At 45.3% G+C, this 17,393-nt stretch overlaps 2 protein-coding genes across 2 annotated transcripts in view; one reads left to right on the top strand and one right to left on the bottom strand.

Annotated features, from left to right (window-relative positions):
• Positions 1-4,137, bottom strand: part of LOC128844913 (nodal modulator 1) — a 33,106-nt gene extending 28,969 nt beyond the window's left edge. Inside the window, exons 1-5 of the mRNA XM_054043053.1 lie at positions 3,927-4,137; positions 2,654-2,743; positions 1,972-2,017; positions 233-333; positions 16-122 (exon numbers count right to left, since the gene is read on the bottom strand). Coding sequence (XP_053899028.1) covers positions 16-122; positions 233-333; positions 1,972-2,017; positions 2,654-2,743; positions 3,927-4,058 — 476 coding nt within the window. The 5' untranslated portion in view covers positions 4,059-4,137. The remainder of the gene's footprint in view (positions 1-15; positions 123-232; positions 334-1,971; positions 2,018-2,653; positions 2,744-3,926) is intronic.
• Positions 4,138-7,158: 3,021 nt separating this feature from the next.
• Positions 7,159-17,393, top strand: part of ABCC6 (ATP binding cassette subfamily C member 6) — a 47,919-nt gene continuing 37,684 nt past the window's right edge. The window contains exons 1-5 of the mRNA XM_054043052.1: positions 7,159-7,282; positions 11,809-11,985; positions 13,650-13,775; positions 14,309-14,446; positions 16,302-16,427. Coding sequence (XP_053899027.1) covers positions 7,229-7,282; positions 11,809-11,985; positions 13,650-13,775; positions 14,309-14,446; positions 16,302-16,427 — 621 coding nt within the window. The 5' untranslated portion in view covers positions 7,159-7,228. The remainder of the gene's footprint in view (positions 7,283-11,808; positions 11,986-13,649; positions 13,776-14,308; positions 14,447-16,301; positions 16,428-17,393) is intronic.

Below are 17,393 nucleotides of genomic sequence, written 5' to 3'. Positions count from 1 at the left end.
ACACACAAAACTCACTTTCCTCCAGCTTGGGTCACAGTAGCTTGCATGTTTACTTCAGTACCAGGATTTCTCAGTACAACCTGGACTCCTGCAGGACCTAATGTTTGACCCTTGCTGAGAACCTGTCAAGATCAACAAAAAGTAACTTGCCGAGCAGCAGTGTACTGCTCCTATGAAATAGACATGCATTGTTAAAGTGAGATGTGGCAAAAGAACATAAAAGAAGTCTAACCTTTCCAGTCACAGAAAACCCTGTAAACACAAAGTTAATATCGCCTCCTTTTGTGCAAATGTCATTAACACCATCCACGTGGATGTCCACACTAGTTGGCTCTGGAGAGAAAAAAAAAAAATGAAATCACAAACTCCATTAGTGACATGGGAATTGTGGGTCTATTTTACTGCAGTTTTGCAGAATCATCATGGAAATTTACTAGCCCAAGCACAATATCAGCTTGCCAACCCATACCATATGAAGAAACTACTGATGTTTAACTCACCAATCAAAAAGTTACTTTCCCCAGGCAAATGAGTGAATGGTCTCATTATTTTGTACACTATTTTTACTGTTTGATTGTATTCACTGAAATGTTGTAAGCCTCTTTAAAAAGCAAATCATTTAAAGGGTTGGGTTCTCAGAAACAAGTGACTGAATAATGAAGTCATAAAATGTTCTAATTAGAGAGGTGCTGGAATATAAAGACCCACCACTGTCAACCACTTGAAGTTGCCTTGAAAATATCCACCAGACACATTAGAGTCAAGCTAGTCGGTCTTCTTCCCTCCCCATCTCGCAACTTAAGTTTCTTCAATGAAATCAGTTAAAGTCAATGTGCACTTTTTCCTATAACGTGGTAAAAGGGGAAAGTCTGGTGGCTGGAGATTTAGTCTGGGAGTTCATTTTAGATAGCAAGATATTTAATTAGGAAAACCAAACTTAGTTTACTAAAAATCCTTAATGCTAGTTCATATGTTCATTCTTCAACCTACAATTCAGTGTTTCACTGGAGTGCCAATACTGCAGCAGCCATTTGCCACATTTGAAGGAGTCCATAGCAGTAACCACCCCAAAGCATGGCCCATAGTAAGAGCCTCATGAGCCCCTTCCCCCACCCACAGTTCATTCAAGCTTCTATTACAAGCGCCAAAACTCCATGCACTTTAATTCTATAAAATTAAAGACCTCGGTGTCTTCTGGGAAATTTTTCTTCCCAGAGCAGGAAGAGTAACATCTTTATAAACGAGAACTAAAAAACACATTATGTGTTGCTGTTCTGTAGTCCCCGCTTTCTACAATTAAGCTTTAAAAGAGTGTCAGGACACACTGAACATATTCAAGATGCCACAAACACTCTAAAATGGTCACTATTTCTACCAATGCACTCACAACTGCCTATTACAATTTATTTATATACAAAGAAGCAGCTGCTATCCCAACCTCTAGACATGTCTGACATCTTTAAAACAGACAAGGTCTGATTTTCAAAGGTACAGAGCATCCACATCTCCTGTTGACTTCAGCTAATTGATGGGCACTCAGCATTTCTGAAAGTCAGGCCTATACAGTGCACGCATTTCAACCAGTGCAAAATATAACAAATCCAGCAGCCTAACTCTTAGCCAAGGCAAACCACAAAAAAGTCAAACTTAAAAATACCCTATTCCGCTGACCATTCTAATTTCCATCCATAACCCCAATTCTCCTAAAGCAGTATAGCCTATACAGGTGACCAGACCATCCAGTTAGTGGTTTTTGTTAGGTGCACAATAAGGATTGGGATGAAACCAAACCAATTTTCAAAGAAAAGTACATTTTAGACATTTAAACCATAACTGGGACATACGTAGGTAGAGCTTAGCTCATTTGAAACAATTGTTTTTTCCTGCTTACAAATCAAAGCCAGTCTAAAGGAGGCAATGGAACAGCTGCATGGGCAATTGCACCATTTCTACAACAGATCAAGTACTCACCAAAACTCCAGCCAAGAGGCGGCTCAATCTTAAGAACAAAATCCCCCTAGAAAAAGAGCATAATGAGGATCTGTTGATTTAAATGGAATCATCCAGCTTAAAGAAAAACATTCAGTGCATAGTTTCAATGTTTTAGACATCTTTAGATATAAAAACACATTAAAAACATCCAAAGCATAATTTTCAAATCCCTGTGACTGCTTGAGCATCTCCATTCAGGAAATAGGTCAGGGGCCTCTCTCAACAGGGACTTCCATTTCAGTGATATTATCCCCGGGAGGCCTATGGAAGATACTAAGCCCCCAGTCCTGCCATGAGCTCCATGCAGATAGGCCCATATATCCATGCAGAACCCCACTGAAGTCAACAGGGTACCACAGGCACTCAGGGGTCCACCTGTGCAGTGCTCATTGTCGGATTGGGGCCTAAGCACTGGAAATCTGAAAGCCTCCAAGTTATGAGAAATATAATTTAATTAACCATTTTTTAAAAAAAACAGTAAGCTATTATTAAACATCTGAAGCTGATTTCCATTTTTTTCCCAATGTAAGCATCAGCTGTCCCAGTGTAACTTTGCATCAAACTCTAAAAAGACATTTCATTCTGCAAACAGGACTGAAAGTTAAATTAGCCCATTATGTTATTGTATGGTAGAGAGACCACAACAGCTTTGGCTTCTTACCTTATCATACAAGGGAATCATGAAGTAGCCATTATTTGGGGCACAATCTGTTTGGTATTTCAGAGTCCCATGCTTTGTATATAATTTAATCTACAAGAAAGAGAAAAAGATGAAAAGTTGTCTCTGAAAAACTCACATGTAAGTGAAGTTTGAAAGAGGAATTCCCAGTGAATTTTGCACCTCAAAACCATCACACAGTTCCATGGGGATAACAGAGAGGAAATTTACAGTGGGGGAACCCCCAAAAGGGTGAATCTCAGACTTGGGAAAACATGGATGAATGTTTTTAAAAGAATGCAATTTAAGAGCAAAATACGTTAAAGGAATACTATCAACTTGAAACCTAGTCAACATAAAAAAATAGTTAACGTGGTTTCACACAAATTCCCAAATCCTCACGCAATCTCTTTTGTGGTTTTACAATCACATTTTCCTAGGGTTGTTTTTTTTTTTTTTTTTTAATTGTTCTCTCCCCCTCTCCTATTGTGATACAAAACTGACAAACAAAATGGAAATTAAGTGACTGACTATTCAGGGAAAAACAATGAACCTTGCTAAACACAAAAAGCTGTCAAATGCACAAAATGGAAAAAAAAAAAATCCCTCTAGTCTACCACTTCAAATAAGATTAGATCTTACTAACTATGGTAGGCAAAAACATTCAGGCAAAGTTTGATTTTTAAATTGACAGCCTCCCTTTAATAGGGCATTTAAAACCCCCACAATCCTCTGAAACATAAGCTGGACCTTAAAGACAGCAGAAACACATGGGATTTAAAGACAACAAAGCCCGTTTAAAGAATAATAGTAACAATCCTTTCAAACACATCAGCATCCTCCAATTTTAAAAAACACCCTAACTTGGGAGAGGGATAGTTTGGGGACTATTTCCCATGGAAGGCGCTGACACACCGGAGCGATCGGTGACCTTGTAAAAAAAAAACCTGGACGAGCAGATAAAACCCACCATTCAAACCACAAAGGGGCCTGAACCAGACACCCTCACACTCTGGGCGAGTTCAGATACAGGCTCGCCGGCGTGACACACACAAGCCAATGGGCGGACCCTGCTACCTCCGGGGAGACCTGGCTGCCCCTGGGGCAAGAGGGAGGGCGTGTGCCAGCTGCTCTCCGAGCCGGGCACAGAGGAGAGGGACCCAGGGACTGAGGAGAACCGGGGATGTGGTGGAGGAATCCCCCGCAGGGAAGCCCGGGGCACACGGCTGGGCATGGGGGCGTCTCAGGGGACCCTGCGGGGACCCGGGCCGCTCACCTCGATCAGGGAGTAGCTGATCTCCACGTCGGACTTGACGAAGCCCCCGCACCCCACCACGATGTCCTCGGAGCCCCGCGCCAGGGCCCAGCACAGGGCCCAGCAGAACGCGGCCGCCCAGCCCCGCCGCATCCCGCCCGGCTGCCCACGCGGGACCGGAGCAGGTGCTGAGTCACGCACCGCGCCTCTGCCACCGCAGCCGGGCTCTGCCTGCCCGGCGACAGGCGGCTCGCGGAGAGGGCCCGAAAGGCCGCGGAGTAGGAGCTGAAACCGCAGCCTGCTGCCATCTGCTGGCCTGGAGGGTTCCCGCACCTGAGATCCGAGACTCGGCCCCATCCCCCAAACCGTGCCCCATCTCCCCATGAACATCCATACCCTGACCCGCCCCACCCCCTAGTCCCATGCCATGCCCTATCCCCCTCCACCCCATACTCCTAAAAGCTACCCCATTCCCCTCCACTTCAGGCTCCTCAACCCTCAGTTCCTATATTCTGCTCCATTTCCCCTCCACCCCCAGTTCCTATACCCCCAGCTCCCATCCTAAGGTTTTGTCATATAAGTGTATCTAAGCAAGTGGTACAAGCCCTAAAATTTGCTACAAACTAATGAAATTCAAATACTGGGCAATGACACACCCAGCACTTCTCTAAGACCATTTTAAACCCGCTTATTTCCGATGTTCACACTAACTTTGTGACAGCTTTCAGAGTAGCAGCCGTGTTAGTCTGTATCCGCAAAAAGAAGAACAGGAGTACTTGTGGCACCTTAGAGACTAACAAATTTATATGCTCTAATAAATTTGTTAGTCTCTAAGGTGCCACAAGTACTCCTGTTCTTCTTTTTACTAACTTTGTGCTCTCTCTGCCTGTTATCAACATCATCACCTAGAAAAATAATTTACCAGCCCAGATTATTTGTAGGTATTTTGTATTTAAAAAAAAATAAAAAAGCTGATGTTTGAGCTCTATTATACTTTGCTCTGGATAACCTCAGGCAGCCCAATGTCAAAGCAGGACCAGAATGTTTTAGATGGAGTCACTGACACTGCAGAAATCTTCCAGCTAAAACAAAGCATGAAAAGATGTACAGAAGCCTGGGATTTGCTATCGGGGAAGCCTAGGGAATCTATCTCAAACAATCTGTTCACTGGCTTTAAGCACTTAGACCCGGGGTTGGCAACCTATGGCACGTGTGCCGAAGGCAGCACATAAGCTGATTTTCAGTGGCACTCACACTGCCCGGGTCCTGGCCACCGGTCCAGTGGGCTCTGCGTTTTAATTTAATTTTAAATGAAGCTTCTTAAACAGTTTAAAAACCTTATTTACTTTACATATAACAATAGTTTAGTTATATATTATAGACTTATAGAAAGAGACCTTCTAAAAACATTAAAATGTATTGCTGGCATGTGAAACCTTAAATTAGAGTGAATAAATGAAGACTCGGCACACCACTTCTGAAAGATTGCTGACCCCAACTTAGACATTACTTAGCGTGTAAACTCATCAGGCAGGGACCATCTTTCTTCATGTGTTGGTATAGTGCTTAGCTTAATAGGACCCTGATCCATTAGCCCCTATGAACTACTGTAATACAAATTAATAATAATTATTAATAACAACAATACTGAAGGCCCAATTTTCTTTGGTGCGGAGCTTCCACCCTTCCCAGTGAATTTAGTTAGGGCTGCAGGCCCTCAGTAACTTTCCAGCTAGGGAATGCATTTCCCTCTCCAGCTCCTATATAGATATTTTCTGTGGTTTACATTAGGGGACAGATTTTCAAGAGCTCTGCACCTAGGAGCTCTCATTGTTCTTCCTGAGCACTTTTGAACATCTGGTCAGTTCATGCAGGTGTCTAAGACCTTGTCTATACAAGAAAATTGTACATATTTAACTGAACTTGCTTAGGGCTCATCTACACTAGAAAATTAGGTTGGTTTAACTACATTGGTCAGGTGTGTGAAAAATCCACACCCCTGAGCAGCATAGTTAGGCCATTCCAAGTCCCCATGTAGACAGAACTAAATCAACAGAAGAATTCTTCCATCAGCCTAGATACTACCTCTCAGGGAGGTGGATTACCTATGCTGATGGGAGAATGCTTCCCATCAGCATAGCAATGTCTACACTAAGCGCTACAGTGCACAGCTGTAGCATATTAACTGTAGTAGACAATCCCTTAGAAACTGATTTAGTTTAATCAATGCAACCTCCATGGATTTCGGATTAGCAGTGCCTTATAGCAATTTAGTTTGATTCCTCCTGAGTTAATTAAGGGTATGTCTACACTGCAGAGATTATACCTGCATAGCCTAAATCAACGGGTAGAAATCGATCTCTCGGGGATCAAATTATCGCGTCTCATCGGGATGTGACAATCGATCCCCGAATCGACGCTCTTACTCCACCAGCAGAGGTGGGAGTAAGCGCTGTCGACGGGGAGCCGCGGAGGTCGATTTTGCCGCCGTCCTCACAGCGGGGTAAGTCGGCTCCGATAGGTCGAATTCAGCTACGCTATTCGCGCAGCTGAATTTGCGTATATTAGATCGACACCCCCCCCCCCCCCCGTAGTGAAGACCTGCCCATCGACAGAGCCAACACCAACAGAAGGGGATGTTGGTGTAGCAACACCAGGTTGCTGAATGAAGTTAGCTAGTTGCCAGAAGCCCCCTTTCATTGACATAAGGTGTTAATGCAGCATAGCTAAGTCATTCAGGGGTGTGGTTTTTCCACACTCTGGGCCCTGATCCACATGCCTATGCTGCTATTGCTTTCCAGTGTACACCAGGCCTAAAAGAGATCATTAGTGTTAATTGGTGAAATTGATGCCACTTTCTCTGGGCTGCAAGGTGAGCTAAGCTCCTGGAAAGCTGACCCTGGGGGCCAATCCTAGGCAGTTTTGGGGTCTGTCACTCCCCAGCAGTCAGCAGAGATACATGGGTGGTGTAATGGAGCAGGGAGTGTGGAGTCTGACCCCCAACCCTCCCAATCTGGAGCTGGGCGCTTGTATCTGCTCTTTGAGACTCGCTGGGACGTTCCCATCGGGATGCGGCCTCCGCTCCAAACTCTCCCCAGGTTCGGGGCCGGTCCGTCCAGGCCCAAGCCCAAAGGCCATTTGCCAGGCAGACAGGCCCAGGCTCTCGGCAGCGCCCCCGGACCCCTTCCCCCGCCCCGGGAACGTCACACATTAACCACCCCTGGCCAGGAAGCCACTGACGCGGCGAAGGCGGGCGGGCGGCCGGAGCCAGCGCAGGGGGCCCAGGCCAGCTGCAACCCCCGCCGCGCTCCGGAGCACGCACCATGGCTGGGGGCGGCTGGTTGTGCGGCTCCCGGGAGGGCTTCGCTGGCCTCTGGGTGAGTGAGCTGCCCGCGTCCCCGGCTGTGGGGGCGTTTTCACAACCCCCCTCTCCCCCGGCAGTCCCCAGCCGATCGCTCTGCAGCGGGCGGGCATCGCACCGGCTGCTCCCTGCCCCGCGTTGCAGCTGGGCACGGTTCGGATCTTGCAGCTGCTGCTACCACCCGTGGAGCCTGCTGTCTGGTACCCCGGTTGCAGTGCTTGTACATAGCCCAACGCTGGGGTCTGTGCACGGGGGAGGGGGGCACTTAAACGCTGCCTAGTGCCTGGAGATGGGGACCATTCCCTCTTCCTAGCCATGCAATAACTGCAGCAACTTCCCAGCTACTCAGTGCCCGCTGGCTTCTCTCTCTCGGGTTTTCCTGTTTGCAGTGTTATATGACAGGGCACTTTATCTCCACCTGCAGAGTCCAGACCTTTGGGAGCTTTGCCCACTCTCCAGCCATTTCTCCTCTCAATCATTGCAGCCAAATGGTTCATCACCCCTTGCTGCAGGGGGTGGGAGGAAAGCGAAGTACAGTGTACATGGGGGGGAGAGACCAACTGGTGTGGGGTGTAGGAGAGATCCAACAAGGAGAACTAGAACCCACAGTGAAGGAAAGCCCACACCAGCCCAGCAGTGTTATAGAGCTCCACCCATTCATAGATAGCACCTCTCCGCTTCAGTGACCTTTGTTACTTCAAGAAACTTTGGACTCATGTGGAAGTTGAAACCCTTTCCCATGAGCCCTTAGCTTTTGGCACAGCCCAAAGCTAATACACCACTCTGGACTTTAATATTTGAAAGTATAAGCTACAAGAACATACGTGGAAAGCAGTCAAAATCTGTAATAAATTGCTATGCTGGTTGTGATACTTTTGCATCATACATTGTCTCTACCTATTACCAGTGGTGAAAATATTTGCAACCCTTCTAATGTATAAGGCCATGTCTACACCACAAAATTGTCAACTTAACTTACGTCGGCATACAGCCACTGCAATTATTAAATCGCTTGACTGTGCACACATTTGGCTCCTTAGGTCAGCGGTGAGCTGACACCAGGCTCGCTTGTATTCATAGGAGTGCTGGGGCTTCTGCCGCAATCGCTGGCTTGAAGTGATTTCTATTATATACCAGGCTTACAGTTTGGTTCAATGGCTCTCAGCACCCCCACTATAAAAACTGTTCCAGCACCCCTGCTTGTATTGTCAGCCTTGGGCATTATGGGACGGCTCCTGAAAGCCAGTAACAGTCAGTGTAAGTAATGCAATGTCAACACTGACACTGCTTTGACCTAATTACATCGACCGTGACTGCACCACTCAGAGAGGTGATGTTATTTAGTTGCTGTAGAGAGGCATCTGCATGGGTGTGAGCCAAATGTAAGTGAAGATACTTCCACAGCTAGATCAGTGCAAGGCAGTTTATGTCAACTTAACCATGTAGTGGCCCAAGTCAAGACACTAAAATTACTGTTAGCTGGAGCCATTACTGGTACCGCAATAATTTTTATATGGGAAAGAAGCTCCTCCAATTGACACTGTGTCTGAGCAAGAAATAATGGTGGTTGGAAATAAATACATTAATATTACAAAAAACAGTATTAAAACATTAAGAATGAAACCCTTTCCCATTCAAGTCAAGGGGACTTTTGAAGTTGACATCAATGGGGCAGGATTTCACTATCAATATATAATGGACCAAATTATTTTCTGAATTACACTAAGCATTCAGTGGGGCTTAACTAGAGTAGAACTTAGTCCATGATGGAAGGATATTAAAATGGCTTTAGCCCTCCTTATGTTAACTTTACTTCAGTATACACCTGTAATGTTATGTATTCATAAGAGAAATACTTTTAAAAGGGCTATGGTGAATAGAAACCTAAAGGGGGACACTTTACAGTCCCCTTGCTAAAAACTGATAAAGCCTCATAGTAATTAGCAAACCATCATCCACTTTCTCTCCTCACCAAGTGATTGCTTTCTTCTCAGCCTTGCCTATCAGCATACTGAATAGGAAGGTCCACATCAGGTGTCAGTAGCCCCCTAACTAATGAGGGCACTGATACCACCCTAGCAAGCAGCTAAAGGAAAGATAATAGACTCCACTTACATGGAGCTAAAACAAATGTATGTGATTTCCCAGTTATATCCACACCTGTCTCTCTAATCCTGTGAAAATAATCCTAGCACTGGTCTTTTGAAAGTAACCCAAGCACAGGTCCAACCAGTGCCGGTGGCTGCTCTTAATAGCCAATGCTCCAATTGTGCACTGTGACCTACACGAACAAATTGTTGGGCTCACATGGAATCCCAGTCAAGTCAATGGGGCTCTGCGCAGGCATGGCCATCCAGCTGGGCACATCACAATGCAGGATCAAGACTCAAGACCATTCAGGGGCTTAGGGAATCATACAGGCAGCAACCTGAAACCAATCCACTGAATATGAACAAGGCAGGCGAGTGCTGGGTTATCAATCCCAGAGAGATATCTGGCAGCAAAAGCTTCAACATTAAATCCTTCAGTCACGTGAGCACCAGACTAGAATCTGCCATAACTATCTCTCCTCCTATTTATTACCCCCTAAAAGCTCCAGGAGAACCAAAAATATCCACCCAGTCCCATCTGTTCTACCCTGGTGATAGAAGGAAGAGTTCAAGAAATGTAGGCTAAAATTTTCAAACATGGCTGCCTAAAATTAGGCTCCTAAATGCATGTTTAGACATCTTAATAAAAGGAGCCTAATTCTCTGAACACCCACAAATCTCTCACATATCAGTGGGAGCTGCAGTAAGGTTGCCAAGCCTCCAGGATTGTCCTGGAATCTCCAGGAATTAAAGATTAATCTTTAATTAAAGATTATGTCATGTGATGAAACCTCCAGGAATACATCCAACCAAAATTGGCAACCCTAAACTGCAGATGTTCAGCACTTTGAAAATCAGGCCACTTTTATTTAGGTGCCTAAATACAGACTTGGGAGTTTCACTTCAGTCACTGATGTTTGAAGGTTTTGGTTTTATTTCTCTGTGTAACGTCTTCCTCCCACCTTCAGGCCCAATTTCTGTACAAACACCAGGGCCCATGAAAGTAAGGACCAAAGCATTATTCACTGTAAGCATCTGACTAGCTTAGCAGTTACCTGCTGAATACCCCTTTCAGATACCACATGCTCAGACTTGTCCCCAGTGTGCCTGGTAGTTATTTCCCCCTGTAAATCCCCATGGGAAGGAACCTTTGCTGTTATTCTGTAATTTCTGTAATCCACATACTTACTTAAAATTTTTCAAATATAAAAAAAATCATTGTACTGTCAATTTCATTATGCTAACACCCTAATCCAACTATCTGATCATGGGATTTTTAAAATACATTCCCAGAGATTATACATTAAAGATTTCAGGAGGTGGGGGGAAAGGAAGTAACAGAGTGCAGTTTATATACTGAATTTAACAGACCTTATCTCTCCTCCTAATCCTCTCCTTAGCCTATTTTATCTTACTCAATTAACAACTCTCCATAGCCTTCCTGTTTCCCTGGTCCACAACCTTGAAGTAATCTTTGACTCTAACCTCTCTTTTTCCTCCACATCCCAGTTTCTTCCTTAATCCTCTCAGTTTTTCCTCTTTAGTTTTTCCACAGTCTGTCCTTTCTTTATTATCTCAACTGCTAAAATCCCTGGCCATTCCCTGGTTATTTCTTACTCTGCTTTCTGGAGCTCTCTCAAAAACATAAGAACGGCCATACTGGGTCAGACCAAAGGTCCATCTAGCCCAGTATCCTGTCTTCTGATAGTGGCTAATGTCAGGTGCCCCAGAGGGAATGATCAGAACAGGTAATCATCAAGTTATCCATCCTGTCACCCATTCCCAGCTTCTGGCAAACAGAGGCTATGGACACTATCCCTGTCCATCCTGACTAATGGCCATTGATGGACCTATCATCCATGAATTTATCTAATTCTTTTTTGAACTCTGTTATAGTCTTGGCCTTCACATGCATTTTGTGAAGAAATACTTCATTTTGTTTGTTTTAAACCTGCTGCCTATTAATTTCATTTGGTGACCCCTAGTTCTTGTGTCATGAGAAGAAGTAAATAACACTTCCTTATTTACTTTCTCCACACCAGTCATGATTTTATAGACCTCTATTATATCCCCCTTTAGTCATCTCTTTTCCAAGCTGAAAAGTCCCAGTTTTACTGATCTCTCCTTTCTAGCCTTCCCTCATCTCCCCTCTCCCACCTCCAGTTCATCCAAAATGCTAAAAAATCTACCTCTCTCTCCCATCTCTTTAACCATGTCATTCCCCCACCCCTCTTGAATCTTTCTGTTGTTCAAACTCCTTTTAAACTGTAAATGTTTAAAAACAGCTCTTCAGCTGGTGAAAATCAGCATAGTCCTCAACCAACCTACATTGATTTACTCCAGCTGAGGATCTGGTCCCTTCTCTCTGTTTTTCCATGCAGTCCAAGATAGGGGTAAGGTCGATAGCAGGCTATGGCTGTGCTAAACCATTTCTCTGTGTGTGTTGTTGCAGGACTGGAATCAGACGTGGTATACAGATAACCCAAGCTTTACCCAGTGTTTTCAGAATACAGTCATTGCTTGGATTCCCTGTGCCTATCTTTGGATCTGTTTTCCATTCTATTACCTGTTTCTTGAGCACCACAGCAGAGGATATATCAGAATGTCGCACCTCTTCAAAACTAAAATGGTAATAATCAAAAATAATACCTAGCTATGACACATAGCACTTTTCATCTGTAGATCTCAAAACACTTTGCAAAGGAGGTCAATATCATTATTCCCATTTTACAGATGGAGAAACTGAGGCACAGAGCGGTAAAGGGACTTGACCCAGGTCCCTAAGTAGGCCAGTGCAGAGGCAAATCTCCTGAACCCCAGTCTGGTGCTTGCTCCACTAGGGTCACACTAGCTAGTATTAGAGGCTGGGTATTTAATGCTAAGTTTATTGTGACTTTGTTTTTCTAAGTCAGGGGTGGGCAAACTTTTTGGCCTGAGGGCTGCATCGGGTTTCGTAAATTGTATGGAGGGACAGTTAGGGGAGGGGGTCGTGGCCTGGCCCCCACCTCCTATCTGCCCCCCCGGGACTCCTGCCCCATCCAACCCCCCCCCCCCATTCCCTGACAGCCCCTCTGGGACCCCTGCCCCATCCACACCCCCCTGCTCCCTGTCCCCTGACTGCCCCCAGACCCCGCTGCCGCCCCATCCCACCCCTTCTCTCATTCCTGACAGCTCCCACCGGGTCCCCTGCCCCATCCAACCACCCCTTCTCCCTGCCCTGTCGCCCCATCCAGTCCCCCCTCCTTCTTGACTGCCCCCTGGGACTCCTGACCCCATTAAACCTCCTGTTTCCCCCCCAACCACATCCCCGCCCCCTGACCACCATCCCGAACTCCCCTGCCCTCTATTCAACCCCCCCATGCTCTGCCTGGAGCACTGGTGGCTGGCAGCGCTACAGTCACGCTGCCTGCCTGGAGCCAGCCACGCCGTCGCCACCGCACATCACAGAGACCGGGTCAGGCCCCAGGAGCTCACAGCCCTGCTGCCCAGAGCATTGTGACAGCAGCAGAGCAAACAAGCTGAGGCTGCGGGGGAGGGGGGACAGCAGGGGAGGGGCCAGGGGCTAGCGTCCCAGGCCAGGAGCTCAGGGTCCGGGCAGGACGGTCCTGCAGGCTGTAGTTTGCCCACTCCTGTTCTAAGGCTAGGTCTACACTACCCGCCTGAATCGGCAGGTAGAAATAGACCTCTCGGGGATCGATTTATCGCGTCCCCGAATCGGCGCTCTTACTCCACCAGCGGAGGTGGGAGTAAGCGCCGTCGACAGAAAGCCGCAGAAGTCAATTTTGCCGCCATCCTCACAGCAGGGTAAGTTGGCTGCGATACATCGAATTCAGCTACGCTATTCACGTAGCTGAATTTGCGTATCTTAAATCGACTCCCCCCTGTAGTGTAGATGTACCCTCAGTGGTTAAAATTGTCTTGATAATCTCCTTTGAATCCCCCATCCTCCTCATGGTTAGTATGACTGTGTAGGTTACATTGTCTTTGTCTGATTGTGGATCTCCCATATAAGTGCCAGATCCGGAGAGCCTGACTTAGTTTTTACTCTCTTCTTAATCAGGTAAGCTCAGTTCCGAGCCGAGGAGTGAGTGAGTAAGGATTTCAGGATCTGGCCTAAAACAGAATAACAATCCTTGTAGCACTCTCCATCTTAGCCTGCCCCTACTTCCCAAACTGCTTCCAATCACAGTGTGTCCCAAACCGCCCCTTTACTGTACCTTAGAGTACACAGACTACTGTTATCATATTTGTCCTTTTACAGTCCATTCCAACATGTTTGTTTCCCTATCCCAGGTACTTGGATTCATATTGATATTACTGTGTTTTTCAAACCTATTCTATACCCTTTGGGAAATAAATCAAGGAACCCTACGAGCTCCAGTGTTCTTCATTAGCCCAGCAGTTCTGGGGATCACAATGGTAATTCCTTTTTTTTTTTTTAAACATAAGTTTCAATTTAACTATTATAGGGCAAAGCTGGTCTTGGCCCTCTTGCCCCTCACCATTGGTGGATGCAGAAGACCCAATCGACAGCAGGACTGATGGGGTTCTATAGGTGAGCTGGTTTTGTCTGCAAAAACCTGTGCACTGTGAAGCTGTGTTCTCTGAGGCTTCACCTGTGGTGCTGCATGAAATGGTGGCAGGCCACGGTTGGCACAGTGGTGTGGTCACTTAGTCTGCACCTGTATGGCTCCACTGACCCAAAGCACCATGTGGGAGCTGATGCAGCAGAGGCTATGGCATCCCTGAGGTTGCAGTAGTGACTGCAGAGTGGCCTCAGGCAAAAGGAGAGAGGATTCCATTTCCCACAACCTACATGTGGTAGAATTAAATGTTACCATAAGGGGAACAATAGTTCAGCCCATTAACATTGAACTGATCTGACACCAGCAGACAATAACCTCTATTGACCATTAACTTGAAAGTGTTCATTGTTTCTCTCTTCTTCCCAGATCCCTGCAGTGTTTCTCACCCAGTTTGAGAGGCTGAAGGGTGTTCAGTCTTCGGGTATCTTGTTGATTTATTGGCTGCTGTCATTCCTGGCTGCTACTGTGACTGTTAGTTCTAAAATTCAACAGGAACTGGAAGGGGTAAGCAGAACTTCTAGTTTCAGCATGTGCTTCTGCTAAGGTCTCCCATGTAGCCGCTCTTTGCCAGCAGAAGAGAGCTCTCCTGCCAGCAAAATAAAACCATCCCCAATGAGAGGCGGTTATCAGGAGAGCGTCTCCCACTGACAAAGCACTATCCGCACCTGTGCTTTTCATCGGTAAAACTTTTGTCAGTCAGGGGTGTGTTTTTTTCACACCCTGACCGACAAAAGTTTTACCAACAAAAGTGCAGTGTAGACATAGCCTTAACAACAGCATGGCTCCATTTGGCCCTCTTGTTTGCCGTCTTGGCCATTAGGCCAAGAACTAAAGAGGGCAGTAGACTGAATTGCTCTCTCCAAGTAGCCACACTGAATTATGCGTGAGGAGCATTGGCCAGGCCCTTTGAAAGAAACTAGCACTGCCACTACCCAGGCTGCATCTGTTCTATGGGTGAAAAGAGCACCTTAATCTCCAGGCCCCACAGCTTTTCTGAGCACCCAATTCACACACAAATCAAAGGAAAAATGCTCTTTGAATTTTAGTGCTGTTACTAAGGCCTGGTCTACACATAGATTTTGTACCGGTAGAACTGTGTCAGTTAGGGCATGTGGATTTTTACCAGTATAGTAATTCCAGTACAGCCTCTAGGGTGGATACAGTTTTACTAGTATAAAGGCGCCTTATATTGTTAAAGTTTATTCCCTTTCCCATCTGGGAATAGCTATACCTGTATAAACAGATTTATACCAGTATGACTGTGTCCATACTATGGAGTTGTACTGCATTAACTATACTGGTATCATTAAAGAGGTACAGCATGGGCGTGTAGACAAGATTAGGCAGAGCAACTTGATTTCAGAGAGCCACTTCTGCTGTAGATCTTTTATATCAGCTGTTTTGGTTTCATTAGGTTGAGCGTCTATATGTTAAAACTCACTGGATAGATTTATGGACCTGATACTTACCAGTACTGGTCATTCTCCTAAGTGATAAACCCCACAGGTGAATCTTTCTGTGACAACAGGGAAAGATCAGAAGTTCCAATCAGCACCTATATTTCACTGACAGACAGAAGAATGATACACTCCCACAAGACAAGGATGGTGGGAACTCACTATTGTATTGAATTAATATTGATTGAATTAATTAATGTTAATTAGTCCCACACTCTAGGGACATGCTAGGCATTTGACATTGCCATCTTCTTTTTATTGCCATGATATAATTTCTCACTCATGTAATTCTTCCACACTGCTTGCCTGTCTCAGACGCAGAGCGGATTATGAGGCCCAAGTGGAGGTTCCCCAAACAGCTCCAGAACACGCTATTTAGAATAAAACCAGGGAATGGCCTTTTTCCATTTTGAAGTATAGGTGAATGGGGAATTTATATCCTCACAGGACTCAACCCCTTGCATTAGTTTAAATTAAGCAGCCATAAACATTTACTGGAAACTGCCTAGTCAAAGCCTGACACTGCCATTTTCAAAGCAGGCTAAGGGACCCAAATCCCCCTGAATTACAGTGGGATTTCAGCATCTAGCTCTTTTAGGCACCTTCGAAAACCCCAACTGAAACCTTTACTCTAGTCTAAACTATAGTTACACTCCAGCTCCCCCCAGTGGTTTGTTAGTGCATGTGTTGTGATTTTCAAATTGCATGAGTTTTCCGTATCAATAACAGTAATTTAACTCTTATATAGCACACTCTATAAGAAACTGGTGCAAGAAATACACATGGCACACATCCACAGCAACACTCAGAGCTTATGGCTTACACAGTGTGTGAATCCACCTTTCTTTAGTGATTTCACATTAAGTATTTTACCTCAACCTCAGCAATTCTCTTTTTCGTAGGGCTTCGCAGAGGACCCCTTCCGTCATGTCACCTCTTACATTTATTTTATCCTGCTGCTAGTAGAGGTCGTACTGTTCTTCTTTACCGATTGGCCTCCCTTCTTCTCAAAAGCTGTCAATGACTCTGTAAGTATATTTGACTTCTTCAAATGAGCCCACTGGAAACGGGCAGCTCAGATGAATGTCTGAGATGAAAACATGGCAGCCTACATATAGACCAGTATTTAAAAAAAAAAAAAACCTAGTAACTTGGCATGCCAAGGTTTCCGGGTCCCCAGCTTGATTTTCAGAGGTTTCATAGATTAGAAGGCCAGAAGGGACCTACGATCATCTAGTCTAACCTGTAATGCCCTGAGCATAGGACCTCCCTGAATTAATGCCTGTTTGAACAAGAATGTGTCTTTTAGAAAAACATCCAACCGTCATTTTAAAATTTCCAATGATGGAGAATCCACCACCACCCTTGGTAATTTGTCCCACTGGTTAATTAACCTCTCCGTTACAAATGTCCACCTTGTATCTAGTCTAAATTTGTCTATTTTGAACGTGCAGCCCTTGGCTCTTTGAGCAGCTCTAGTTCCCATTGACTTCAACTGGAGTTGCAGATGCTCTGCAGCTCTGAGACGCAGTCCCGAGCTCTCTGAGTTTGGTACCAAAAACAGAGGCAGTCTACGGCAGGGGACATGGTTGAAAACATAAGTCTAAAATTGTATTATTTATTTATTGTATTGATTCATCAACCCTTCTTTTGTCTGTTTTTCCCACCTATTGCATCCGGACTGACACCCACATTGTGAACTCCCTGGGATGAGGATTGTGGTTTTATACTTCTTCCCTGTGTCTGGGCCCTGATACTTGCATGAAATTCCTAAGTAGTTCTGTAATAAAATATTACAAACAAACAAACAAACAACAACAGAACTGGCCAGTGAGGCAATTTAAAACAAATTATTTGATGTAAGAAGGTCCCATGTCAGCCTGCATTAATAGAAATGGGCCTCAAGTATTATTCCTACTAGCATCCCATGTTCTGTACTGTACACACAGAGAATGACTTAGGATTCCATTTTGTGTCTGACAGCCAAAACAAAG

The sequence above is a fragment of the Malaclemys terrapin genome, chromosome 10, assembly GCF_027887155.1.
Source record: "Malaclemys terrapin pileata isolate rMalTer1 chromosome 10, rMalTer1.hap1, whole genome shotgun sequence".
NCBI lineage: Eukaryota > Metazoa > Chordata > Testudines > Emydidae > Malaclemys > Malaclemys terrapin.
This window is presented reverse-complemented; position numbering and strand designations above follow the sequence as displayed.